General features: G+C 46.6%; 1 protein-coding gene across 3 annotated transcripts in view; it reads right to left on the bottom strand.

The window, feature by feature from the left end:
- The window catches only part of lrp1bb (low density lipoprotein receptor-related protein 1Bb), a 209,423-nt gene that overhangs the window by 110,441 nt on the left and 86,660 nt on the right, over positions 1–12,322 (bottom strand). For 2 of the 3 annotated variants that reach the window (XM_062565194.1, XM_037487848.2), the window contains exons 10-19: positions 11,153–11,389; positions 10,715–10,895; positions 7,734–7,953; positions 7,350–7,539; positions 6,251–6,373; positions 5,760–5,903; positions 4,588–4,713; positions 3,901–4,014; positions 328–408; positions 55–225 (exon numbers count right to left, since the gene is read on the bottom strand). In XM_062565194.1, the coding sequence (XP_062421178.1) occupies positions 55–225; positions 328–408; positions 3,901–4,014; positions 4,588–4,713; positions 5,760–5,903; positions 6,251–6,373; positions 7,350–7,539; positions 7,734–7,953; positions 10,715–10,895; positions 11,153–11,389 (1,587 nt within the window). The remainder of the gene's footprint in view (positions 1–54; positions 226–327; positions 409–3,900; positions 4,015–4,587; positions 4,714–5,759; positions 5,904–6,250; positions 6,374–7,349; positions 7,540–7,733; positions 7,954–10,714; positions 10,896–11,152; positions 11,390–12,322) is intronic. The other variant, XM_062565193.1, reaches the window with a different exon arrangement.

Raw genomic sequence — 12,322 nt, forward strand, 5'->3', positions numbered from 1 at the left:
CCAAGATACTTTGATGCACGACGTGACCTAGCAAGGACTCGCAGGGCGCCTTACGTGCGGATCCGCCTCTGCAGGTGGCGTTCTCGTCACTGAAGTCGCCGCAGTCGTTGTCCCCGTCACAGGCCCAGTGGTCCGGGATGCAGCGCCCGCTGCTGCACTGGAACTGGCCGTTGGCGCAGGACCGGACGCAGCCCACCTCGTCGCTGCCGTCGCCGCAGTCGTCGTCTAAACACGTGAACAGACACGTCGGGTTATGAGCGAGCCCGGCGTTCGGAGACGGAGCGTCTTCAAAAAGGCCTCTTTTTAAAAAAAATGTTTCTCCCTCACCCGAATCGCAGCGCCACATCGCACTGATGCATCGGCCGTTGGAACAGCTGAACTGGACGAGGGGCTCACAGGTGGGGAAGGCTGGAAGGGTTTTCAGTACAGGTTCACATTCAGTACACCCAACATGAACCAGTGCGTGCACTTCAAGATCCACTTTTCTTTGTTTGGGTCACAAATCTGTGTCCTACAACAATGACCATGTGAGCATTTATTCACCATGTGAGCAATGGGTATACCATTTAGAAATGCCTCTACATTATTTAATGTTTATAAAATGAATTAATATGGACAGTGGATTTGTGAGCCTTTTGATTGGAGATGAGAACAGATGCAAATGCTCTTGTAGCCAGAAACCAATGCACTCATTTCCGGTTAAAAACACCTTTTGAATTCCGCTTGTTCTCTCACTACAAGACTATAGATTGTTCTGGATGAATATGGTCTTTGGGGGGAATACGAATAAAATAAGATGTGGACTCCACGTCCGTCCTTATTGAGACATTTCACTTAAAAACTAAAGACTACATTCCGCTGAGGGAAAAATGAATCAGCGGGGAACCATGAAGGCCTGTAGCAAACAATGTGCCAAGTAGTTGTTGAGCTATTTCACAGAATACGACTGTGACCCGCTCGTAGCCCTTGTGCTAAATCCTCAGGAAATACTTTTCAGAGTGCGAGTTATCGGTGGCCCTGGGTGGAAGAGGAAATTCAAGTCGAGAATAATCGGAAATTCCTCTTTTGATTAATGCATTTTGCTAAGGGGAGCCTCGCGCCGCCATCTTTTATTTACAACCCGTTTGTTTTCGCTCTCTTGATCAGTGCTTCCAAACACGAAGCTTTGTGTTACACGCCCCGCGCCCACAAAATGAAGGCAGGAATCATCTCACTGCGTTGGGTCGCTTACAATTTAAATGGTGCACGTATAAAAACGCCAGCAGGCCACCAATTCTGCAGTCAGCTGATCCAACAGTGGCGGGCCGCACTCATAGTATTTTACATCATAGCATTTTGTGGACCTGCGACATTGCCAGGACTGTATTCCCATCATAGTGTAACTCACATACGCAGCATATTTCACGTGTCATTGCACGAAAAACTTGATTGACTTCAACACAAAACGCAGGTCTACATTTAAATTGATTTGACGGCATTGGGCTTCCGCTGCCTGGGACACCTGAGGCGCTGTCGAGAAGAAACCCTGCATCATCTCCAGACAAGTGTCTGCTATGTTTCCCACAAATGTGTTAGGTCTCACTGACAGCGCATGACTGGTTGGAATTTAACGTTCATTAAAAATGAAGCACGAAACCCTCCATGAATAATGAAGGTTCCAAGTAAACACAGAGCCCGGCGAAAAGAAAGAAGAAAAAAAAATTGAACACCGGCATCCATAAATAATGACGGCTTCAAGTGAACAGAGAGCGCAATATGAGACACTGTGTGACAACTACTAAACTACTGACAAACAAAATCCAAATTAGCATCAATCTCTAACGCAGGACCACCACTGGGTTTCAGGTGTGTCCAAAACCAAACAGTGGTTCCACTGGAGCTAAGTGAGCTGCCAGAGCTGCACAGTGGAGCGCCTACAGAGAGAGAGAGAGAGGGAGAGAGAGAGAGAGAGAGAGACATGGAGAGACAGGGAGAGACAGGGAGAGAGAGGGAGAGAGAGGGAGAGAGAGAGAGAGGGAGAGAGAGACAGGGAGAGAGACAGGGAGAGACAGGGAGAGACAGGGAGAGAGAGGGAGAGAGAGAGAGAGGGAGAGAGAGACAGGGAGAGAGACAGGGAGAGACAGGGAGAGAGAGCCTTTTCTTCTTTCTGCACGGCTTGATTGTGATTGAACGAAGCCAAGCATGAACTTTAATTACTGCTTACACCCTGGCTGTTTGTGACTGCGTATTGAGTCAGCTCAAAACACTCAAAAGGGAGGCTGGGGCCATACATCACAGAGCCATACGTGTATCACTGTGAAAGCCAGTTTTAATGCAAAGTGATTAACGGGTGGTGTCTTGAAAGCTTTTAATGTGTGGCGCTGGTTTATCCAGTTCAACTCCACGGCTTTAAACACATCGCGCAGCCTGAAGCGCGTCTCTCACAAAGGGAAAGCTTGGATTTAAGCTCTGACCACCGTGGTCTGCCATGTATTTTATTCTCAGTTCTGTTTGGCAACATTAATTCAGAACACAGACTGACACTTTTACAAACTGAAGCTGACATTTTGGTTCCGCACAACAGTTTGCAGTTACTTAGAACCAGCACCAGAACCTGCCCTTTTGCCCAGGATGAGAAAACAGATGGAGACAGACAGACAGACAGAGAATTTAAAGACAGTTTTACTGTTCTACAAATTCGACGTGTTCACTAGTTTTGTTTAATATATATATATAATTTATTGAAATGGAAGGGAGGTCTTAAGTTGAGCTCCATGAGTCTGCTGAGGTTCATTGTGAGGTTCATTGTTCATTGTGGCGTATGATCAGTGCTGCTTATGCTTCAACTGGAAACGAAAACCGTAAACATCTTCCAAGGAGGATGCTCCTGTGAAGCTCCTTCAAATTATTCAATTCATTTAAGAATAGTTTTTGATTACTTAACGTATTATTTGGTTATACAATATGGCCTTGTTTTGTCTGTTTACATATTAATTAATTAATTAAATAAAATATTATTTAAGTTACAAAAATAAATGTTTAAGCTGAAAATAGTCTACTGTTTTCTTTATTTAATTATTTATTCATTATTATCATAAATCATTTCAGCGATTGTTGGTTCAGAGAACAGAGCATCAATAATTGAAAACCCAAAACTGGCTCAACTTGATGAAGTAATGCATGCGAGAGACTACCAAATATTCAAGGATTAAAAAATTTAAAAAATAATAATAATGAGCAGCTGGGAGAAGCATTCAATGTTTGGAACCATCGACATCTGCACCAACTCCATCGCAATCCCACCCAAAAGCAGTTGAGACACTTGGTGTGGAAGCGATGGACGGACTGAAGACACAGAAACCAGCGCACTGTGGTTGCAAAATTTGATTTGAAGGAAATAGTAAGGTGTTCCAATTCATTCCATCAGACTGAAACCTTTTTGTTTTGTTGCTGTGCTTTTAAGGACATCATGTGAAAACCCCCCCACACACACACAATATTTTAGCATAATGCACAAATTACATCAAATCAGTGCAGCTCAGCACATATGTTCCGTAGTCCATTAGAGGCGAAACACTAAATGTTGACAAGTTTCTGGCAGAGTCGACGACATAAATCATATAGTCACATTTTAAGAGTTCCAAGTGTAGAATGGAAAAGGGAATTCGGCAATTTCACTGCCTGGTGATGTAATCATTGAGTCACTAATGTGCATCGACAACCCTATCCCCCCCTTAGATATATCATATGAGACAGGAGACAGCATGAGACTCGTTGAAGCTTTAAATATCCCCCCATTGTGCCCTAAACGGCCTCATTGCTATTGGACTCACTCGCAGGGCCTGGCGAGCAACACAAATAGCACAAGTGTTCAAATCCACAAGGAGGGAAAATTGAATGACACGTGGTAAACAGACTCACTGCATGATATTTCATCGGACGCGTCCCCGCAGTCCTCCTCCCGGTCACAGCTCCAGGCTCGAGGTATACATCGTCCGTTCTGGCACGAGAACTGGTCGGCCTGACAGGGCCGGGCTGAGAGAGAGAGAGAAGAAAGAGGCCACGTAATTCAATCACAAGTGCAGAAGTCAATGCAGGATGTGCACAACAACCCATAATGATCGCTACATCACCAGGACGTCAATGTCCGCCCAGTGAAAAAACGTTTTCAGTGTAACACTCAGTCACACAGCGGAGCAGTGGGGGGGGGTGTCTGAGAGCCTGGGGGGGGGGGGGGGGGGGGTGCGCCGCTGCTCGACAGGCTGTCAGACACATGCTGCAGCGACGTCTTACTGCTGTGTGGCATGAGTCCATCCCACAACGAGGCCTCGGGCTAATGTTCCCAGATTGTACCTCTGAGGGCGAAGCGCACTGCTGAGGACGTGGGAGGGTGTGATGTAGTGTGAGTGGTCCGGTGGCCTCTCCGAGCAACTCTCTGGTGCTCGATGCGTTCAGACGAGCTCCGTACAAATCTATTACTGAGCTAGTTATAATGTGCTGTTCTGCTATCACCGTTTCGGGAAAAATATCACATTTCAGCGTTTTTATGAGAAAAAAAAAACCAACAACAATAACCTGACACTAAGACCAACGGGGCACGATGCACACCTGAGCACGTCGCGTTGGCCTCATCCTCGTTGTTTCCGCAGTCGTTTGTTCCATCGCAGAGCCACCGCTTGGGAATGCAGCGATTGTTGCTGCATTTAAACTGATCAGCGGGACAGGTGTGGTTGTCTGCAAAGAGTCCCCACAAAGCATCAGTCACTGTGCAGCACACGCTCAATATGACCAAATACATTTTACATTTTAAGGTTTGACCCGTTTCATTCGCAGCCCTGATCCCTCTTAAAGGGGGCCAACACTTGCAGGTTCATATGAATCGTATCCTCAGCTTCTTGGTGGGATTTCATTGAGGGAAAGATGTGGAAGAGGAGAATCTCATTCATGTTCCTCCTCGGAGGTTTGTCCGTTAATTCAGAGCATTGACATTTTTCCAGTGGTTTGTTATGCTGCTTTGAAGTTGAATTTAAAGCGACTGTCACATAATCATTTCACTGGAGCTACCAAACAAGCCTTGTTTTTTATTTTCAATCATGCCACTTAGCTTTAATTACACATCTGAGCATTCAAAATTAATTTATCGATTAAACAAATGAAATGTGAACAATTCTTTTTGAATACATATTGCAACACTATTGTGTGTGAATGATAAATTACTATTGATTTTGACGCCACGCGGTCTTTGGAAAGGCCAGATATTTGTTAGTAATCATCTTGTGACTCACAAGTAAAACCTCCACCATCTGAATTCAATTTCAATCACGTCCGAGTATTAAATGAGAAGCTTCACAACAGTTATCGGACATCTACATGCAGCATCCTTCTAGCACATATTTGGATGCTTTGTAAGGGATCCTCTAATCCCAGGAAAAAACCAACCAAGCCAGTACCACATATCCCAGGAAGATAATTGATTTGAATAGTTCCGGTGGAAGATTGGCCAATGGTGATTTGCCTCCAGAACAAATTGTCCCATTTTCCCGGAAGCTTCTAGCACGGTGTTTATCCCACGGATTTTGTCAAAGAGCAAAGGAGGAGACGGCCGTGTGGGGAAGTAACACCTGTCGGCCTTTACTTCCGTGACATTTAAGAACACCGAAGTTGACTGGGAATCAACCCTGTGCCCCCTCTTGATGTATCAGCAGTATCTTCACATACTATTTGATTGCGTGATTTGCATTTGAGCACAACCCCCCCCCCCCAAAACCCAAATTCCTCACAGCAGCTGTGGCTCTCCTCGTCGCTTCCATCCAGACAGTCGTCGTCTCCGTCACACTTCCACGCGGCCCGTACGCAGCGTTGATTGTGGCACAGGAACTCGTCGCTTTTGCACCGCTGCGTCTCCGAGCCGCCGCTGGAGGCTTCTGGGAGGAACATTGGGGAGGCAACAAAAAATAAAAAAATAGAATAAATCAACCCTGACCCTCAACCACAGACGTCCTGTGAAGTATGTGCTCAGGGGTAATCGCTGGCATCGCCTTAATCGCACATAAAACGTGTTAATATTGTGTCGTGACCCCACGCCTACCAACTGGGAGTTGGCTTACATTTACAGAAACCCACTGGGGTACTTTTCCATCCTTTTAAAAAAAGAAAATTCCTTTATTAAGCGATTTTTCCTTTTACAAAGAAAAGGTAATTATTGGATATTTGTCCCACGGCCAGGATTACAGTAAACTGATACAGGCTGATCCCAGGCCTGATTCATTACCTGCACAGGTGACATTGTTCTTCTCCAGAAGCTGGTTGTCAGCGCAGGCGCACACTCTGCCCCCCGGGATGGCGAGGCAGAGGGTACCGCAGCCCCCATAATTCACATTGCAGGCGTTGTCACCTGGAGAAATAGATTGCAAATAAGGTGTCCTTCTCGTTTAAAGCTCCGTTTTCTCAGGGGAATATTTCTGCTGCTGTTTCGTCAACAGCGGAGGGGTCAGGGGTCACTTTAAATGTGGCAAAAATAAACAAATCTCATTGATAAAACGAATGTCTTGTCTTTGAGGTGTTTTCCACGTGTTGCCTTTTGAAATACTGGCACTAGAGGTGAGGGACAATTGACATTTTTATCTTTGTCAGAGGAATAATTCATCTTTCTGGGGGGTGGGGGGGGGGGGGGGGGTGCTGTCACATATAAAGTTAAGTCGTAAGACACCTTGGTCACTTTCGTTTAACACGCAGCCGGTGGCAGCGCCTGAGCCAATGAGATTAAGCTTTTGGTTTCATGAGAGCCAATAACTAGTAGTTAGAAGACTGGACAGCTAATTATCTGTTCAGTGACAGGAACAATGGAGACGTGTCTGTATGACGTGAGCCGGGCTCTGCATGACGAGCCGACCGCTCATGCTCATCATATCCTTGATATCACACTTTCCCTCTTCCATTGCTTTACAGCTTTTGAATGAAAATGACTGTCTATAAAACTTAACTCATGCCATGAGGTTTAAACCACTAAAATTGCACATGTATTTTCTATGTTTAGAGCATCAACCCCCTCCCTGATTATGGATGCCTGGGAACTGATTCTACATCCTCTCTGTACGACTTTCTTTCAGCTTTCTAACGGCATGAATCCATCAAGGTTTTTTTGCAGAATTGAGCAGAGGCCCTTCAGGCCGTAGAGAAGAGCCCCCAGTGATTTTAAGTGATAAAAGCAGCCGTTGTCACGGTGACCATTGCTTGACAGCAGACACACCCGCAAAGTGTATTTCACCCAAGCGCATGCGGCACGAAGCTGTGCAGAGCGACCGAACTCCCCCCCCCCCCCCCCTGTGGGTGGGTCCGGGCGGGCGGAGGGAAAAAAGGCCGGGCCGTACCTTGCTGACTCGGCGCGTCATAGACACGCAGGCCGAACAGCGGGGGCCTCTCGCTCCGCAGCAGGGTGACGTCGCCTGTGGTCAGGTCCAGCTGGAAGACCGAGGCGTTCATGTACTCCGTCCAGAAGATGAAGTTGCGATAATGGGAGATTCCGAAGGGGTGGTTCAGCTCTTTTCCGTTGTACACCACCTGCAACACGCATGGCGATCGCGGCATTGGGTGGATGCGACTTCATTTCTCAGCACAAATGCATCGACACGCCGCGTTGTGCTTTGCGTGATGCTTGCTAGACATTTGGCATTGATTAAAAAGCGTTTTGCTAATAACTGAAGTACGCCGTGCAGGGCTTCCCATTGAACCACTCTCGACATAACGACACTCACCGTTCGCCCGGTCCCGTTGAGTTGAATCTTCTCGATGTGGTCATAGTAGGCGTCGCACCAGTACATGGTCCCAGTGCTGTGGTCCAGCGTCAGACCGTTAGGCCACAGCATGTTGGAGGTGACAAAAATGCGGCGGTTGGATCCGTCCATCCAGGCTTTCTCTATCCGCCCGATGCTGTCGTTGACCTCGTCCTCCTCCCAGTCCGTCCAGTACATCCAGCTATCGTACACACACACACACACAGACACACACAGTGCACAATTAATCTCATGAGATAAGGCATTGCTAGCGTTCGGGGCCTCATCTACTGCCTCGTTATCAATCAGCATGCACACAAGTGGTGCGTTGGGTTCGGTTCTGTACACCCACGGACCCATGGGAAGGTGACTGTGACTGCGCTCCCCGGTGAATCTTAGGGAACACAGCCGGTACTTCCAAGAACTACTGAATAACCGTTCGTTTAGAAAACTAATACCATGAGTACTCCCAGTGAAACTGAAATAAAACTGATATCCAGATTTCCCATGTGTAAAACCCAACAGTCAAACATCCCGGATATTTAGAGTGCATCGTAGCTTAAGAAGTTATTCAGGCTTATCAAGTTAAAGTGCTGCTTGACTGCACATCCAGGCAGAAGTCTCATACACCCCCCCCCCCCCCAACCTAAAAAAGAGGAAAAGATCACTTCATTGTATCCTGTGTACGCCGAGACTGCAACTCTCAGTGGGGGCTGGTGGTATTTGAAACGCGATTGGGTCAACGATTTGACATGATCCGTTCTGTAGTAACCATGCCCAGGGGATGTGCTCTGTTTGAGTGTTGCTGAGTGAGCCATGTGACCCCCCCACTATAACCCCCCCCCCCTTTTGTTTCTCATCAGTGAAGGAGGGCTGGCTAAGGGCAGATGAAGCAGAATGGGATATGGAGGTAAATGAAGACTGTCTGTCTTGAAGCCATCTTTACGATCCCATGAATTATTAAGTAATGCTGCTCACTTCCCAGCAGACACACACACACACACACACACACACACACACACACACACGCACACGCAGACCTGTATTGACACCGCGTGAGATGGACTGATGAACGTGCTCTTTCATCGTCATGAAAAGAAGGAAGCAGATACGTCTTCCGTTCTTCTCAATACAACACAATGAATACGACTTCGTCCAAATGTCGATGTGTGTGTAGAGTTGCTAAGAAACACGCGTGTCCTTTACATGTATGACATTCATAACGTGTGAAAGAGAGAGAGAGAGAGAGAGTCGTGACACTGCTAAGTTGACACCAGGAGTCCTTATCTTGTCAACACAGACTAGAGGCGACAAACAGAGCAGAAAATAAGGTGGCGAGGACGCAGTGGAGAAATCAGTTGGAGAGGTGCATCCATTTTACCTGAAGAGACTCTCTCAGCGGAGCAGATAGAGATCAAAGGCCTGTCGGGTTTAGGCTGAACGCTCCCTCGGAGGCCCAAAACTAGCTTTTCTAATCAGTTTTGCTGTCAGCGGGAGGGTCGGTGCAAATGTTATTAATCCTTTCGCGGAAAATAAAAAAAGGAAAATGACATAATATTCACCACCCTCCGAACACTCCCTTCTCAGGGCTGAAATTCTGACACCAGACCAGCATGTTATTTTCTCATTAGTGTCAGTTTATAGTGCAAGTGTATGGATGCGTTCTCCTCAAAGTTGTTTCTATTGGATTCCTCCTTAAAACAAGATTACCGTATAGATTTTCTGTTTCAAAATGTCTTTTATTTCCTTCAATGTACCGTCTGCAACACTGTGACTTGTATTTGGAGGTTTTAGAGGAGAAAAAGACAAAGAGTGGACTTGCGTTAGTTGTTGTGCACTTGCATAGTTGACGTCAGGGGAAAGAGGAAGGTGTGCAAATCCACATCAAGTATGAATGATTTTGGGTTTAGGTTTGGTGTATTTACCTACAGCAGGGGACCAGCTGTGTATGTTTGGAACAACCCTCTCGAGGCTTGAAAACTAATCTCTGACTGCTATGGATTTGGTTTGTGTTAATACGATTTAAGCCTTAGAGTGTTAATCCTCAAGATCCTTAAGACGCTCAATGAATTTGAGCTTTGCAGCATCTCCTCAATATGTTAAATACCATCTCTGCTGGTTAGGTCCTACATACATAAATTCACACAGGAGCGGGAAGGAGAGGATCGAGGAAGAAGAAGGAGAAACAGACATGAAAATGGTTAATTGGTTAACGAGCTCGTAGCTTTCGTTTAACTTACTGACCGTTTTTTCAAAATAAATTGTCACTTACTTTGTTTAGCGGAAACTAATTTTTAGAACAGCAGATGTTGTCTAACTTTCACCATGCTGGTTTACATTTACACATGATGAGATCATCAGAGCAAGCAGATGTCTGCTAAAACGGATGATCTCCAGGATTAACATTTGAGGAAAAGTGATATTTATATCTTCAAAAATCCAATCAGATCCCAAAAAAAACAGCCTTGAAAAGTGCCACTTCATATTTGATTTCAGTTGTCAATTATATTTCCCTTTTTTGCAAAGCGCATAAACACACGCTAGTTATCCAGGATCAATACTCATTCATTTCTACACACCGCCTTAGAGCTGCTTGCTTGTATTTCAAACGATGCAACCTGGTCAGTTCTCTCTCTAAGCTTGAAACTAAGACGCTTTATGTCGGCCCTTCTTATCAATTCAATAAAAGCCATTGTCATCCAGTGAGCTAGCTGATAGCATTAGCCAGTATTTTCGGAGCGGCCCTGAGGTGATATAAAGGACGGATTTTGGACTGACGGGCCTTGGCAGGAAGCTGCCGGGTAAGCGATGCAGAGCCTCCACGGGGTGAGGGGGGGGGGGGGGGGGGGCCTCGCTCCCCCAAACTCCCAGATCTGGACCCCGAGCTCAGCCACTGGCTATTGGATGCTTTGAGTGTCGCTTCGATGAAAACCCATTCACTGTGATTTCTGTTTTCTCCTGACCTGTTTAGAGGGTCAACCACGATGGCCCGGGGATGTGACATATTCCCCTCCAGTAGAGTCTTCCTGGTCTGGGAGGCTCTCTCCAGTCTGGCGACACTGATAGTCTTCCTGTAGCCGTCGTTGGTCCAATACAAGTTATTCCCAATCCAGTCGACTGAGATGCCTTCAACATTGTCAAGTTCTACAACAGACAATCATTCCACAGAATCAACCAATATGCTTCACAGCACATCACCTTCATGCAGTACTGTTACTTTGACTTACTACTTTTGTAGCTCATTTTGAGCAGCTATGTTTTGATTAGTAAGAGCGTGTAAAAAGACTCCAACGTTACATCAATGCCTGCAAGGAATTATTCATTTAAAATATTGCACAATTTCAGTTTAATTCATTCTATAAAAATGCTGCAATAAGCATGAAAAATACATTTGGACCCACCGTCTTTGAGTATAGTCTCTCTGCTGCTTCCATCTATTTTCTGTCGCCCGATCAGGAAACTGGTGGTGTCAGCAAAGTAGATGTGACCTGTTTCTGCGTAGTAGTCGATTGCTCGAGGGTTGACCAGGTCCTCGATGGGCACGATGTGCTCATCGCTTGACTTTATATTCATATCCAGACCTCGGATGACCCCTGGACGCCCCTTACCGTAGAACAGGAAGAGATCGTTTCTGGGCTCTGCAAAGCAAGAAAAAAAAAAACGGACCCATTTTTACTGTTATTGTCAATTAATTGGCCTAATTCCTCAATGCTGATCTCGGCATTAAACCCTCTTACCGGCCACATTGTTCTTATATGTGAGCTGCAGCCGGGGCCATCCATTCACATTAATGGAGGCAGTAATCTGTGCCAATGACTTTACTCTCCCCCTTCAATCACGCTCCGGCTGCAAAGCTCGGGGCTTGACAGTGGGACCGAGAAACCGCTCGAGACGACAGACAATGGCAATACTTACCTTCTAACTTCCCATCTAAAATAGCACGGCGCCTGTGTGGAAGAAAGGCAAACAGAGAGACCCAGAAAGCCGAGGCGGCTCCTCTGTGGCCCGACAGCCGCTCGGGGGGGTTAGGGGGGGAAGGGGGGGGGCTGTGTGTTCTCGGAACCCTTTGGGATCCGCCGAGGAGGCGGGAGGAGTAGAAATGAAGGAGGGCTTCCAGCGGGGGAAGCGGACCTCTCCTCGCTCTCAGCCCCTACCCGAGAGACTGGGATGCTGGGGGTGAGGACCACACATGCCTCACTTCAATTTATCATTTTGCGCATGAGAGAGAGAGAGAGAGAGAGAGAGGGAGAGAGAGAGAGAGACAGAGAGAGAGACAGAGAGAGAGACCAACTACCCGGAAAACAATTAAATCGCTGCAAGAGACCCAGATATCAAAGCCCACAGTGACTGCTGTATGAAGAAGCACCACCATTTAGCACCGAATCTCATTATGCTTAGGGAGACGGAAAGCGCCACCAAGAGAAAGATAGCTGGTGTCATCAGAACATCTTTGAGGGGGGGAGGGTGGGGGGAATAAATCAAACATGTCACGGCAAGCTCCCCAACGCTTTGTTACCCCGATCGAACAGTTGTGGGCCCTCAGATTGTGTCATCAATTTGATCCTCGGCTT

The sequence above is a fragment of the Pungitius pungitius genome, chromosome 10 (genome assembly GCF_949316345.1).
Source record: "Pungitius pungitius chromosome 10, fPunPun2.1, whole genome shotgun sequence".
Lineage (NCBI taxonomy): Eukaryota > Metazoa > Chordata > Actinopteri > Perciformes > Gasterosteidae > Pungitius > Pungitius pungitius.